Source organism: Corapipo altera, unplaced genomic scaffold (assembly GCF_003945725.1).
Source record: "Corapipo altera isolate COAL_440 unplaced genomic scaffold, ASM394572v1 24, whole genome shotgun sequence".
In the NCBI taxonomy this organism is placed as follows: Eukaryota; Metazoa; Chordata; class Aves; order Passeriformes; family Pipridae; genus Corapipo; species Corapipo altera.
Genome location: NW_020884903.1, coordinates 3878801 through 3895705, shown reverse-complemented (window position 1 = coordinate 3895705; position 16905 = coordinate 3878801). Strand labels below are relative to the sequence as shown.

Sequence of the window (16905 nt, the reverse complement as noted above, 5' to 3'; positions counted from 1 at the left end):
ATCTTACAGATATTTACTTTTCCACTGCTTAATTTAGGCTCAATTTGTGTAAAACCCCACAATATAACAAACATTTCTAATAAAATCAGAAAGAATACTTTTACAACAGACATAACTGAAACAGTTTCTCTAAAGTCAAATAAACTTTTTAGAAATTCTGGCAGCATCACTGTTGTCTTGTATTAAAATGAACAAAATTAGCTTTAACTTAATTATGAGAAGTAGAGAGACACCCTTGAACTGCTTAGTCTCTCAGTTTGATGTGCTTTAAAATTGGGATTACAACCAGACTGACAAATACAGTGACTCTATTTTGGTTTAGTCTGAGGTGTAAAATTTATTTTTCAAGTACAGGTACTTAGTCTTTACACTTTTCCAGCAGAGTATAAACCGTATTTTATTTTCTTATTTCCAAACTTCTGCATTCCACCATCTTTCTTTTTCCAAATCTGTTGATGCAGTGTTAATTTAGAAAAACACCACCACCCAAACCCCTGGCTTCTTGAAGATCCTAATATAAACACGGCTGTGTACATATATTAGTGCAGAGAAGGCTGTGTATGCAGAGTCTGGCCAGTCAGTAGTTCCTTAAGGAAGAAATATGACTCCTGGCCTTTCTTTATCCTGTCATGTGAAACTATCTACTTGAAAAAAGAAAAGCTGACCATCTCTAAGTGGAAAAATGCATGTGGTATTTAAGGAAAGACAAACCCCAAGTGCACATAATTTTACAGTATCCTGTATAATCTGCCATTAGATTTTCTTTCTTTTTTAAGCATTCAACTTACAGTTATTATACAGTTGTTATAATAAATTTATTACATAAACAAGCATTTCACAGTAGGTTAGGTTTAAGATAACAGAATATAGAACACATTTTTCTCTAGAGCACAGTAAAAAAAACCCCACAGAAAAAAATCTAAAATACATTTGTGTTACATAATGATAAGCTTATTAATAAGATAATGTATTCTTTAACCAACTAATCTCTGCCACAGAGAACATATACACATTTGACAATAAATTGTAAATTACCAGATTCAACTAAACTCTGTATCAATGGACATAAGCTGGAGAAGTGGAATAAATATAAGTGACTCTTGACATTCCCTGCAATATAATGAAGCTGGCTTTGGTCATAGTTTACTCTTTCTCCCACGCATACACTGGAAGAGTCCTAAACCAAGAACAACATATAAATAACACCACAACTGACAGAATGACCTAAAACTTCCTTCTGAAATCTACTCATAAATCCTGCATGCAGATTCTAGATAACCAACGTCGTCAGTTTTATTTCATTTGAAGACATTTTGAGATGCTGATGCTGTACAATGATTCACAACCAGGATTTCTGGAGTTAAGCTGTATCAGCATGTTTACTGTAAGTAATGCTTAGTTTTACTCTTTCTTTGATTTGCCAGTAGGGAATACAGAGGTTTTAAGGTTCTCTTTATTGGTAGTTATCTGTACTCTAGATGAGACATAAACTTTCAGGGCAACTTTCAAAGTCTGCTTATTAACTTTGTTATTTTCCATTCCTATGTTTTAATGAGACCATGTGTTATTTTTAACATGCAAAATTCAAACAAAATGTCCCTCAGTGAAGTCCAGTCCTACAGAGAAGCCTTCCTTTCCTGCTGCTCAGTATCCCATACTCTGGCCATTTTTGCCTCTCACACTGGCCCACTGTGCCAGTTCATAGAATCATAGAATCTATGACTCTCTATCACTGACTCAGCCCTGTACCAGTACCTATTCATGTCTGTCCTCACTGCTGTCCTCATTGATGCAAAACAAACACAGTCTTTTCTCTTTTAGTAATAAATGCAACAAAACGCTTTGTTTTTGCTATAAAGGATATTGATGCCTTAGGAGCATATACATTGAGGGTGATGCTGAGTGTCTTAATTCTTTAGCACACTTTTGTTTGGGCTATAAAAGTGTGTATTGCACATACAGTTACACAAGCCTGCAGTTTACCTCTGCAGAAGGGATAAAGAAAAAAATATCTCCAAATTAAATACAGGATGCCAATACAGAAAACTAAATGCAGATAAACTCAGCTGAGGGACATACTTGCAATCCTCCAATTCACTTAATGGATCAGCTGAGTTGCTGTGTTGCACCAACATATCCTGCACCTATTATTACCCTGCGTGTGCAAACAGGCAGGAAAAAATTAAATCCATTCATCAGGTGTTCAGGAAAAACTGAAAAATTTGTTGACTAGGGAGGAAAGAACTGTTTCCTCAACAGAGTAAAGCCAGCTTTGTTGTATTTTTTAAAGGAAACTAAAAATGTCTAATAAAACATCTTAAAAAGAGATAAAGTGTACTTTTGTGCATTTGTCATAACTTTGTCTTTAGACTTTAATACTCTTTTAAATTGAGATTAACGAATATTTTATATTTTTCTGCTTTACATTTTCAACTTTTTATAAGTTCTAAAACTGCAGAAACCAGACCCAGTCATACACAGAGAAGCATGTGGGAAAATGTATGGTTTAAATTTATGTTTGTGCAGTGCATCTAGGGCTGCTCAAAGCTTATCAGCTAATAAGAAAAAGTATTTGTCACATTGACTTTTAAAAGGCAGAGGTCCTGTGTTTATAAACTATCGTTTCTCACATAATTTTTTATTTGAGAAGTATTATTGTCTTCTCTAGGTACGGAAGGCATTTGTAAACTGAAGTGGCTAAAACTGGCAGGTACATGCCCATATGCCATTCTGCCTATTTGTGAATGGTATTTTCATATGCTTCATCCTCCAAACTGAAAATACAAAGGCATTTTGGGGGTTTCTGCAGCTGCTTTTTTTTCTCCAAATTTTTGTACTTATAACTACTAGTATTATAACATCATGGTCACATTCTGATTACCAAAATTAAGGTAGAATTGGTAGAGTCTAATGATTTTTTTTTCATAAGTGAGGCCAAAAAGGGGAACAGCATCAACAAAAAATCACAGCAACACATGAAAAGGTTATTTCATAGAATTCCCAGTGCATATTTTAAGAAACCACAATTCTGCCTCTCAAGAGTGTGGTCTATTAGTCAGTAAACAGTGAAAAATGTAAGCGTTACACACTGGAGAATGACTTTTGTCCTATCTGGCAACTACCTCTGTTTAGAAGACTCATCAGAAAGGCTACAGTAATTACTCTCTAAATATAACCTCTCTTTTTTTTCTACCATTAAATAATTTACTGGTTGGTAAGGTTTATAGTTTAAACCAGGTAAGTGGAGAAAATCTGTTCATGAATTCACTAGCAAAATTTGCTTCTAACTTAAGTAATGAATTTTTAAGGTTTGAAAGTGATACTTCACCTGAGATCTTAAGAAGAATCCCATCATCACAGTGAGTTTTTTATATGTGAACCAGAACAAAATTTCAGATGGAAAAAAATCATATTATGGTTTCCTGCATTATCATAAAAATTTAGTTCTTAAAATCCAGTTACATGAACATTTAGAATGAATTCTTTTTCTCATTTTTCTAAGTAAAAAGTATTTGCCCTATATTTAAATAAGCAGTTAGAAAGTTTAAAAGAATCGTTGTTTTTAAAAATAATATTCTCTAGATAATCATAACAGTAACAATAAAACCACCACCACCATCACCACTAATAATAACAATAATAATAATAATAATAATAATAATAATAATAATAATAATAATAATAATAATAATAGTGTTTAGCCTAATTATCATACATTCATACACATTTACTTCATAACCTTTCATGAAGAAAGAATATATCAATACACCAGACTGCAGTGCCACACTACATAAAAGAAGCAGATAACACCAAGGCAGCTTGGAATTTAGAGATATCTATGTCCATACTAGCAATTAAATCTTATGTCTAGAAGAGTGCAAGGAAAGTCAGAAACATGCTTGGTTTCAAGAAGAGCTGCTCTTGAAAAAAAAATTACCTATTTTCTCACATCAAGAACTGAATCTGTTGACAACAACACAGAGAACTTTTTTTTTCAATTACTCCACCTAACACTAAGATAGATGCCTCAGAAATTGGCCAAAAGCCTTCTCCAAGATAGAATAACTGCAAAGAAAAATAACATGAGGTGTGTCTTCTCTATGTATACTAGCTCAAACATAAAATCAATTTTCTTTGGCCAGACTTACACCCCTTGTGTTTGCTTTCCCGAGAACTTGCATAATCAACTTTTATTAACCCAAATGTTTGCATAGAGACCAATATAGGCCTTCACTACCAAGTATATCAGAAGTGCTGTATCTTATCATGGAAAGAAGGCTGATAGACAAACTGGTATGAAGTACTGGCTGACAGCAGGGTTCTCTTAAGTCCTTGGTCTTCTTCCTATACTGAGAAACTCAGTGAGCCGAAGTACAACTCTTCCAGCCAAGGCCACCCTAACACATACATGATGTTATTTCACGTCAATGCAATGGGACAAAATTCAACTCTGGAATCTTCCAATAAACCTGAAAGTAGTTATTTTTTTCCTAACAATGTCTTTGCAAACTGTGTGTGACCTAAAAAGAGAATCAGATGTTCTGTTTTAGTTTTTTTTCTCCCCTTTCCAAAGTGCCTAGTTCTGCTTGTCTACTCTTCTGCTCTAATACTATCACCTTTCCCTGACAATGCCTAGGCAACGTAAGTATCCCCACACCTTTTTTCTGATCACTGCTACTAATTTTACCAAGTCAACTGAATAACTTACAGTGGAGTAACCAAAACTAAGTTAACTCAATGCTTACTTTACTGAAACAAGGTACAGACACCACCAGACTGGGGGTGCCTGATATCCCCCAAGGATGGGGGGGTTCTATAAAGGTTTTCAACTGCACTGCTGTCTCTAGGTATGTGTTTGATTTCCAAGGAAAAATAACTTCAGTGGCTTATTTGGGACTGCTAGAGCAGCCATCAATTAGCACACGGTACAGTTTGCAGTGAAGAGAGGTGGCTTATCCTACAGAAACCACTTCACCTGCATTAGAGTGAAGTCAATCAACTCACATGTGTAACACCAAACAGGTGGTTACTACATATAACTCTACCTCTTGGTATGCTATCTCTTCATTGCCACAGAAATTAATTTACTTAAATTTATGAAGTTTGTAAAGACACATAATCTACTCACCAACTTTTTTTTTGCGGGCCATTTTTTTAATTGAAGGCCATCATACCTGAACTTTTATTTCACAGAATCACAGAATATGCTGAGTTGGAAGGGAACCATCCCCAACAGTCACACAGTTTGAAAATATTGTTCAAACGCTTCTTGAACTCTGTCAGGCTTGGTGCTGTGACCACTTCCCTGGGGAGCCAGTTCAAGTGTCCAGCCACCCTCTGGGTGAAGAACCTTTTTCTCATATCCAACCTAAACCTCCCCTGACACAACTTCAGGCCATTCCCTCAGGTCCTGTCACTGGTCACCACAGAAAAGAGATCGGTGCCTGCCCCTCCTCTTCTCCTGACAAGGAAGTTGTAGACTCCAACGAGGTCTCCCCTCAGTCTCCTCTTCTCCAGGTTGAACAGACCAAGTGACCTCAGCCACTCCTCAGACGGCTTCCCCTCAAAGCCCTTCGCCATCTTCATTGCCCTCCTTTGGACACTCTCTAAGAGCTTAATATCTTTCTTATATTGCAGATCTGTTCTAAATTTAAAGAAGTTTGCTTTGCAGTTCCCTTCCATGGATACAATAGAATTTGTGCATTCAGTAACTAGTACGAAGAAACTGAAATATTAAAAATGGAGTTGTATTTATCTTATGGGAAACTCTTTACCTTTTAAGACACTGTCTTAGAATCACAAGAAATTTTTTAATTAATATATTTTTGTCTATTGCTTATGTACTAGTCAGTTCCATGCCAAGACAGCACTAAATCATAATACGAAGACCCCCTATAGACCTAGAATTTGCTGAATTTAAAGTATATGAATATAGACAAAAATCACAGTTAAAACAGAATTCAAAGTAAGTTAGACGTAAGATTTATCATCATAAACCCTGATGAAATCGGGGTAAGTCAAATGGGGACACTACTAAATCAAATCAACTTTTCAAATTAAGTATCAGTTTTTGAGATTAAACTTGAAATGTAACTTGAAAGAAATACTAAACCAAAAGACAGGGAAAACAATAACCTGCCAGCTTTATGATATTAATCTTGAAGAAATATATGAAGGTCATCAAGGCAATAAGATGTTTGATAGCCATGCAATACTTCCCCCTCCAAGAGTTACATAAATGTCTTTGTAGCTAGTGATAAAGAACAATTCTGATCTTTGCTGGCCCTTGGCTCGGTCACAGATTCGTATTTATTACAATTATCACATGATGCACCAACATGATGTGTGCACTAAATGTATTCCTTAACAATAAAAGAAGTGCAGATACACAGAGACTCATGTAAGAATATTAAAATGATCTGACAAGCAGGCCCTCATTCTCATTCCCGTGAAGGAACAGTGCCCTAGTAATTTAAAAGGGCATTGAAGATCAAGGAAAATCAACTTTCAGGCATAATGTAAATAAAACATTTGCCTCTGTGTCTTTCTACTACCTCTGATTCCAGTAAAATATTTCTCCCACAGTAATAAAGAAAATTAGGTTAGGTTTTAAAAATACAGAAGCTCTGTACTGTAGCCAAATTAAACTATTCCAAAATACACTGTATTTGTAACTCATTTAACAGTCAGCAAGTTTGGCCGCTGACATTGTAATTTGCTAATAATGCTTTTTAGGATTTTAGTCAGCCACCCAACTTGTAGTCCAATGATTTTTTAACACATGTTGGGATTTTTTGGGGTTTGCTTTGTTTTTTTTAAAGCAGAGAAATAAGTGGTGACCTACCAACAGTGTTCTTCCTTCACTAACAAGTAAAAGATTAGGATTTAGCTGATGGCGTGGGTTGCTTTTTCCTAAGGCCAGTGTAATGGAAACATTGCAGAGGTTTCAAAATCCCACAGTAAGCATCTGTATCAGCATTACACTCCTCTTTCCTCCTTTACCAGTTAAAGATGACCATAGAAAGGTTGTGAGAGAAATGCCACCAGCTCCTGCAGAGCCACGAAGATAGCACCCTCACCCTCAGTATTTTCTAAGTGCACAAAAGAATTTGTAAGTAGGTATCAGAACTGTATTTCTAATCCAGCCTCACAAGCTCTGCCAGCTATGAGACGGATGTGACCCCACCAACCTGAAAAAGGTTCATCTAATGCTAGCACAAAAATGTTCTTCTGGGTAAAGTAACTACTGTTGTTGTGCAGCATATAAAACATATATGCAGCAAAAACACAGCAACTTTTAAAACTCCTGTTCATTGACTCTATTAGTGTCATTTATTTTCAAGGAATGATGGAGGGGCAGATAAAAGTAGGGTGTATTTTTAGCAACTATCTTTCTATTAAGATGACACTTGTCTGTTTTAAATCATCAATACCTGTGAGGAAAAGGTTGTTTAATCAGATCAATGACACAGCTTGTTCCTGAGTTTCAAGTGTCTGCTCTAAGACTGAAAGCGTGCAAACATTGGTAAGTCACTTAGCTGTTACATTTTCAGGTAAATCATGAAATGAAAAGCACAGACACACTCAAGGAATATTTAAGTATCAAATGCTACTTCATAAAGGGCCTTGAACATGAAGAATTATGCAAAGATTGTATTTACTATTATAAAAAATAATCTCAGAATAAACCAAAATCAAGACAGTGGAAAGACGTGGAGGGAACAGACATAGAAAAAAGCCCTAAAAAACTTCCCCTAGCCTTCTAGGAAAAAAGGTAGTAGGATACAGTTTTATGTTTCAGGACAGTAGACTTAATCCTAGATATATTTTTTTATCCCCATTTCTGTTTTGGTTTTGGACATAACATGAGATTTAACATTCTCCTTGTCAAAGGCTGTAGAGAGGCATAATTTTTTTTTTTAAGGAAAATCACACTACCATTATTGCTGTAATTCAGTGTCTTCCTTGTTTTTTCTGATCCTTTCAGTACCATTTTACAAAGCAGGATTGGGAGACACATTGACTGTTACTAATCAGTGAAGTAAGTTTTACGTTAATTTATTTTAAATGTGTCATTACTTTATTTCCTTGGTCTGATGTCTTATTTTAGTGTATTAATAGATATCATAAACCAGTCAGTCTGCACTTTTCAGCAAGCACAGCTCAGATCTGTATGACAGTGGTGGTGGTGGGTGAGGGCAGAGGGGAAACACACAAATTTTAGGACAACTGTCTAATTTTATCTGTGTACAACCACAGTTTTAACTTCTAGCCACTTCAGTCTGTGAGCAAATGCCCAAGTTTTGGTAAATTCAGTCCACTGAGGTCAAATGAGTTCCTTCATGCACATACCTAATTTTCCCTCACTTCCATGTGCTGATGAATCATTTTTTCCCAAAAATGGTCTGGAAAGAGGGAAAATAAACTATGACCCGCAACACTGAAATTCCCCACTGTGACAGAAGCTCAGCAAGCCCTTTAGTGACAGGGACCGTTTCCTCTGCTTCAGGCTCAGCACCAAGAGCAGAGAGAACAGAAAAGCAAAACACTGAGTGCTAGAACAGACCTGTGGCATTGCTGCTGACCATAGTGCCAATTAGACAAATCATAACACACTCGACTGTGTTCTCTGAAAACCCGAAATCACATAGTAACTGTAACAGTATGTGTTTTTGCCATAGCAGTTCACATGAAATGTATATTTTTAGTCAAAGTCTAATTCAGACTTATGTGGCTACTGAGGACAGCTGAGTTTGTAGCCCTGCAATTTTAATATACTCTTTTTGATTAATACGTTTTCATCAATGTACTATGTATTTATGATTTGCACCTTCACAATCTACTACATATCTCTTGTCAGAACATTTCTGACCAGACTGAAACTGTTTACAGATTTTTGTCTGTGTTATACACACAGGTACCGCTCCACCTGATGTATATGAAGGACAGAATACCAAATGTACTACCATCTTTAATGAAATACTGCTTATATTTTTTTCCTCCTAGAAAATATATTAGTAGTGCAGGTATGCATCTGGTTACATAAAAATATCAGAGGTTCTAACGGAATGTGAAAAGACAGAGCAATTTCAGCACTGTCTGGGTCTCAGAATTTTAAACAACGTGTTTTCCTTAGATTGGCTCTACATTTTCTAAACTTAATAGTTTCAACTGAAATTATTTTATACAAATTTATTTGAGTCGAATAAAGATACTTAAAGTTATTTAATTTGATTTTTTCATACTCATCTTTATTAGCTGTGAAATATTTGAGGCAGCATATTTAGTTGTATAATAATGGCAAACTATCGTGAAACAATTACTTTTGCTACACATGCTCTGCTTATACAGAGAATGAAAACGTTGACTGCTGCATTGCAAAACTCCTGAATCTTGCTGATATAAATGTATTTTCTAACTTGTTACAGGTGATCACATTCTTGCTTATAAATTTCATAAAAGGAAATACTTACTACTGTGCACAGTCAATCAGCTGATATTCGTTTGACCTCTCGAAGCATGCCTTTACGCCTTCATCATCCCAGAGCTTTTTTGCATGTTCAAAGAATTCCTGAAAATTAGAAATGCAACAAATAAGACAACAATTCTCCACTTTTTCAATCCCCAATCTGTATGTGTTTCCCCAACCTTCATGCTTTATACTTTTGCAGAAGGATAGATTACATTCTTACAGAAGAAAAGGCATCAGCATTTACTAGCAAAATCGCAATAAAATATACCAAACAATTACTGCTGAGTTTCTGGTACATGATATATAATGAAGACTGCCTTCAAAATTCATGCCAGTTCATATATAAAATTTACTGTAAATACAAAAGCTACCTAGAAGCACATTCACTTAATTTTTAACAGAATTTATGCTTCTGTCATGGAAAAGGCATAAAAGTGAGGCAAAAAGCTGCTCAGCTTATAAACATTAGCTTCCTAGAGAAAGAGCCAGTTGAAACTTTAAAAAGATTGTGCAATTTTTCCTGAAAAACACAACTTTCCACTACTTGGTATTTTCTCATGCAATATAATAATTTGATTGCAAGACTTTCAGAGTCTTTGCTCAACACCACTTTCTCCAAACAGCTGCCTGGCACAACGTGCTTTTCCTAGCAGCTATCCCAGGCAACCCAATCCAGAAATATCTGCCAGCAAGCTTATTTCAGAATTATTTGAAAGAGGAATCAAAGCCGTCCTCAGTGACGGTGAAGCTATAGCTCTGTTGTATAAAATGCACACATGCAGAGAGGTAGGTCCAACCCTACCTGCCCAGCTCCTTCGTTCCTCCAGCCCCAGCCCTAGAGATTCAATGACCCAGCTTGCTTTAAAGCTGGGAGTCCATTTTATGTTATATCACTACTGGTAAGTGAAACCATAACTGAGTCTTTCCAGCTACATCGTTCTAAAATGAAATGAAGGATGGTTAGATAAATTAATATTTCCTTTATAATATGACTCTTTCCTCCCTCAAACCAAATTGTTAAAGTAATATGTCAACTCAAACACAGAAGTTGTTTTCTTAACACCTCAACACTTTCAATAAATCACCAGAGCCCTTTGGTTAGTCACAAATTTGTGAAACCTAACAAATTGCTTTTCCACAGTTCAATTTGGCTCTATGTAAAATGGGCGTAATACCACTATTCATTTCATGATCCTGTCAAAATTTTGCATAGCATCTGAATTCTGAAACTTTCTGAAACTGCTTTTCAGTCTCTCCCCACATCTTTTCAGGATTAAAAATTTCTCTCAAAAGACAAAGCTCATAGTGAAAGATCTGGGCAGCACCATGAGTTCACTTTTACTCTGTAGGGGTTTCCCAACCTTGCATGCCACCCTGTGAGGTGTCCCAAAAGGTGACATTTTGCTCATCAGCAACTGCCTGTGACCTGCTGGTGACATTTGCAGGAAGAGACAAAACACAAGATTTTCAGAACAAACTAGTACAGAATATTTAGTAAGGCTTTGAGCATAGCTACGGAGGTCCTGAAAAACCCTAGAAATGCCTTTTCTTTTTTTTTTTTTCCAGCTTTATTGTACAAAATGGAGAGAGAGAGAAAAATCCATTCTTTAAGAAGTTTTCAAAACGTTAGAGAAAAGATATTAAAGCAGGTGGGAAAAAACTTTGCAGAAAGTCTTGGAAGAAGAGAGGAAGTCACACTAGAGATCGGCAGATGCTTATACCACCCTTGGAATTTATTTCTTCACTTGGTGAGGACACATTTATTTTGTCTTTGTTATTTTAATGATTTATGTAATGATTGTTTTAAACACTGCAGATCCACCTTTTGAAGTTATGCTACAGCTATTATAAACTCTCAGCAGAAGGAAAGCAAAATCAAGCTCAAGAAAGGACAAGATATCAAACTAAAAAGGAGGAAAAAGCAGACACACATAACAGAGAGCACGACTACAAGAAAAAGAAAGAACTGGAAAAGTCAAAATGATAAATACCAGAAAGCATGGAACATGTCTCAGACTTGAACATTATGCTTGATTGATATTTAGGGCATCAGCTGAATGCATCTTGCTGGCATCTTTGGTCAAAGAAAGGCATTGCCTTCTCAATGGAAAGACTGAACTCTGGATAGGAGTCGTGGTCCTGAGGAGGCAAAAGAACTCAACTCCCCCATCCCCTCTGATGGGTGCATGCACAGTAATGCACAACCTCAGTCCTCCCTCCCACAGGCACTCACTGCTGCAGGTGCGGGACCTGAGTGCTGCCCTCCCCTCCTCCCTTTCAGCGGGTGGGAATTCCCACCCACTTGGAAAGCCATCTCTAAGGGGAACCTACATCTAAAAAATGGCCCCATTCAGCCCCACACAGCCTACAGGAAGGGGAAGAGAAGAGGAGAAGGATGTCAGTGTGAAGGCAACCTTTCCTGCAGGGTGGGATGGACTGAGAGACAGCTGCAAATGCAAGTAAGTAAGTAAATAAGCAAACAAATAAAGTTGCATAGCTAGAGTAGTTTCTAACATCACTTTTATTTTTACATCCTCTGAATGAGCTTTATTTACTCTTAAAAATATCTCCTGAAAAAGAGGCAATCTTTTCAGCTCAGCTTCTAAGATCCTACAAATATGTTGTAAATACAGGGTTTCCATATTATATGCTGCAAATATTTCCACCTGACCACTACCCCTCAAAGCAGTCTATTTAAAATGACTTCCAGACTTCAAGTCCAAAGCAAATCCTATAAAACGGAGCAAATATACTTACCTCATTAAAATGTACAGATCTACTGCAGAGGAGTACACTTGCCTGCAAATTGCCTCCCACACAGCTACTCGATCCTTCCTTCCCAGGTGACTAAAGCCTTCCAGAAAAAATCCTGCTTCATTTCAAGACACCAAGTACCACAATCCAACTTTTCAGTTGTCTTTAACCCCCTTCTCATCTGCCGTAAGTTCCTCAGTATTTTTTCTGCTCACCTGCTGAAGGCCCCCACTGCCAAGCACAGAGGAGGATTCTGCTCACGTGTGCCTAACACGTTTGGACCCTAACCTCCTCTCCATCGCAGGGCAATATCCAGACAACAGTTACCATGTCAGCTTCAATTTCTGCAACTAAGCACCCTTATGCCTGACAGGCCTTCCAACAACTGGTCCCCTCTCCTCAATCCCTATAGACCCCAATGCTTGTCACGTCTTCCTCCTGCCAAGGCCACAACGTGGCCACCTTGTTGGCAAGCAGGCACTGGTGAGCTCACAAAGGTGTGGGCTTTGGGCTCTGCCCGCCCTGCAGCACCTGCTCTGGGGCCTCAGTATCCTCGGTGTGGTACCCACAGCTGGCAATTCCTGTCAGAGGGAAGAGCCAGGGTAATTCAAAGGACAGAGAATTCAGATTTGCTCCAACTGATAAAGGAAGATGGACTAAAACTTTTCAAAACATCACCTTAACGTCAGGACAACACAAATAAGGTTTTTAAGAGGAAGGTGTGACCTTAGCAGCTTACATTCTGAGATGGCCAAACTAAGATTTTCTTAAAGGCATGATTTCTGGAAAGCAGCTTTACAGAAGTTCTTGGAAGTCATGCGTCAGGTCCTTTAGGAAACCTCAACTGGGACAGGAGAAATCAGGGACGTAGTAAATCATTCTGGTAATGTAATGCTCTATATTTGCAAGCAGATGCAGCTGACCTCTACTGGAACAAAGTCACCAAAATCTACTAAAAATACTTAGTATACTGAAGAGAACCAGGAATAATGTACTATGCCTGAAAGCAGAAAAACACCTACATTCATGACATGCCTGCAAACATAAACAAAACAGACCTGTTTCACCCAAACTTTTCTTTAGGGACAGAGGCATACAAATATTGCACCTATTAATATACATCTAAAATAAAACAACTAGTATTTCTTTATGCAGTATTATAATTAGAGCATTAAAGAAGTCAATGATAAGGCCTCAGGTCTCACAGGTCACAGGTCTCATGAATTAAAGGCACTTGTCACATTGGATGCACTAACTTACAGCATTTACCTAAGAATTTATAGTGATCACTACGCCATACAATACCTTGATGTGATACTTCTATCTGATCAAAACGAAGATGTGACACACAACATCTCCAATATTTACTAATATAAAACTATCTGGAAATTTTCCACTCTTCCTGAGACAATCCAAAACCTCAGCCTCGCATTCCCAAGCTTCTTTCTCACTAGCAGATAATTTTTGCTATATATAAATATTCACATATCATCTAAAAATCATGAAGAGCCATAAGCAAGTTATAATTACTTTTTCCTTTTCAGAATGAAGTAAGGTAAGATCTGCATAAATGTAGAAAACCCTGAGCTGATATCACTGATGTAAACAAAACTGTACTTTTGCTACATTTTAAAAATATTTTCACTCATCTATTCCAAGGTAAAATTTCTGGGTTGAATGTACTCCTATACAATACATTCCAGGAAAATACTACAGGTAACAAATGCAGATGTACTACAGCTAAGCCTCAAGGCCATTTTTCAACTTTATCTTACCAGAAGTTACAGCATGTTCTCGAAATTCAATTTCCCTTATTTTGGAAATAAACTTATTTATCTGTAGGTTACCTTAGAAACCTTCTCCCCCTTATAACACCTAGAAAAAATTTTCAAGTAGCTAAAAAATGGACTTATTTCACTTTTCAGCTGCCTAAATTGAGAATAAATACTAGTGATGATGAAACAATGACATATCTTCATGAACAAATCTTTATGTATTTTGGAAGCAGAACTTTTCATCTAACTGTTTTACAAACCACAAAAGTTCATGTTAGGTCAGGAATACAATTTTTATTCTACTAAGATTCCTTTCTATCTTCCTTCCAGATGGAGTACACATTTAATACCTATCCTGATGTTACCTTTCAGTCTCCCAGAAACTGGGATGTGGAAGGCTCCACTGTATTTTCTATTCCACATATTTCTTCTGTTAATATATTATAAACCTGAAAACAACAGTTTAGATCAATGTGAAGTTGATCTCCCTCAAGCCAAAATTTATGGTCTTATTCTCCTAAGCTTTGGGACTCTTAAGACAACTTCTCATCTAAAACACACATTAAACCTGTCTGGTTACCTGAAAACCACTTAAAGAAGTGGCAAACGTTAAACATTTTTTATAGTTCTGCCATTGTGGGTGTGAAATGAAGTCATCACTTCTATTCTGAATTTTAGTTACTACTTCTTCTCTCATGTACTTAACCAAACAAAAAGTAAATCACATAGTGCATTAAAAATTCCCACCTAACACCTCCCTAACTCCCAATGACAACTGCAACGCAAAATGATCCAGAGAATTCGTACAGGAAGGGAAGTAAGTGCCTCCCAACCAAACAGGGTGTACCCCCTTGTACTTCCCAATGCATAGTGCAGGGTGTACATGTGGATGTATATACAAGCAGTCCCTTGTCTCTCATCCACTGAACTATGGAAAAGTTTTGTGGAACAAAAGGGTGACAACAAATGGGGAACACTCTGTGATCATAAGAGTGACACCCAATGGAGTCAAATTAAGGGTATATAAGAAAACTACCTGTAGGGTAGTAAATGTGACATTTGACTCTGCAATCTGAACGATATCCTTTTAAGCATCCTTTTCTGTGTACCACATCCGAGGTCAAAACTGAACCAGATCCCTCAGTCTGCAGCCAAAATCACTAAGCATGGTAGCAATGACAAGCAGTAAGATGCTGTGCTGTTACTGGGGGAGGATGGATGGCAACATAGTCTGGGAGATATCACTAGGAGGAACAACTCTAACCTAGCAGTTTCTCCAGTTCCCAGAGAACTGTGAGGAAGCCCTTTTCCATGTAGTGCCCAGGGGATGAACAGAGTGACTAAATCGCCGGAGAAGGAAGGAAAGCTTAAGTGAGCTTCCCCTCATGCTCCAGAAAACTTTGTGGCTCCTGGGGCTGTCAGCTGTGCTGGCAGACGCCACAAATCCGATTAGGGTATTGGTGTTCTGTTGGGTTTTGCGGCATAAGCCTTGTAAAGTAATAGAAGAATGGCAATTTAAAAAAGTTTATATTTTGGCAAAGTAAAATCTGGAATTTAAAAGGATGAAGCAAAAGCATACTTTTGTTCCTCCAAGATTCTCTTGCAAGCCTCTAGTCTCTTCTTGCTGTAAATAGTTCTTGGATACTCAATTAAGATTAGGGCAATTTAAATTTAAATTTAAGAGATCCACTCCTGTATCCATTAGATTTTGGTTTTTTTTAATATTAATTTTCACATTAATTCAAGACTTATGCATTTGGCATTGCAGATACATTTCCCCAATATTGCTGTTGTGACTAGGTTCTGCTTTAAATTTAACCTTCTCTACAACACAACTGCTAAGAATGAAGGGGAAAACAAACCCAGAGAAAAATCTCTGTGTTTTAGAAACACAACGAACAATATAATTTTAGTGAGCTACGAATGCAGCCAAAGGAAAAAACCTCTTTTCTCTGTGGAGACTACAGACACATCCCAGTGTCTGTATTTCTATGGACTACCATCACGCTTAACCTATATAAATATATCTGAATCTCCAAATAGAACAGTACTGCTATACCTAGTACACTCTTACTCTCTTGAAGCTTTTCAATCACATATTATCTCCCTATAACATACACATGGCAACTCAATGTTATAATCTGACGTCCAAGATTTTTTACCATGTAGTGAATAATAATCTACTTTTTGTTTTAAAATGTACAGTAATATCCCAAATAACACCTAATAAAAGTGATCATGCAAACCTGCTGAGGGAATAAACTTGAGGGAATAATACCTGGGCCTTCAGGGTCAATCATGAGAATAATAAAAGCTACTTCTACGCTATGCAACAGATCAGGCAGGGAGATGAATTTAAGTCAAACAAACAACCTTTTATTGCCATTTTTTGTACAGTATTTATTTTTCAGTGCTTGGTGTTTTCTCTGAAATGCAAGATGTATAGAAAAAAACCCCAAACAATCTAAAAATCTACCTACATAATTTTGTATTTAGAGGCAGTGTATAGACAATCTTCATTTTGAGACCCTGACATTAAATTCAAATCTTAACCCAATGTTTAACTGAATGGTTGTAAACTGAAGTTACAGGAAACCCACAAGAGACAGCGAGCAACAACTTGCTCCAGTGACTCCAATTGTTACTAGTTTGCTTGTACCAAGCATAGCAAGTAATTTTCTATTAAAATTGCTCTTCATCCCCAAACATCTACAGAGTACAAATGTAAGCTGTAGCAACAAAAAATTTTTAAATTGACTTAATGCAGAAATGATGGGGTGAAGTACCAGGTAAGACACCCAAGAGAGAAGAAAGCCTGCTCAGTTACCTCTTCCACAAACAAGTACAGTCTCTTGATAATCAGCCTCTTGTTTATGAGTCAAAAGTGTCCCCTAAGGCTCAGCC

The 16905-nt window shown here is 37.0% G+C and overlaps 1 protein-coding gene across 5 annotated transcripts in view; it reads right to left on the bottom strand.

The window, feature by feature from the left end:
* GNAL (G protein subunit alpha L) overlaps positions 1 to 16905 on the bottom strand; it is a 188678-nt gene that overhangs the window by 46794 nt on the left and 124979 nt on the right. For 4 of the 5 annotated variants that reach the window (XM_027650997.1, XM_027650999.1, XM_027650998.1 and 1 more), the window contains exon 5: positions 9474 to 9571. In XM_027650997.1, coding sequence (XP_027506798.1) covers positions 9474 to 9571 — 98 coding nt within the window. Of the gene's footprint in view, positions 1 to 9473; positions 9572 to 12441; positions 12653 to 16905 lie in introns of those variants that run through there. The other variant, XM_027651001.1, reaches the window with a different exon arrangement.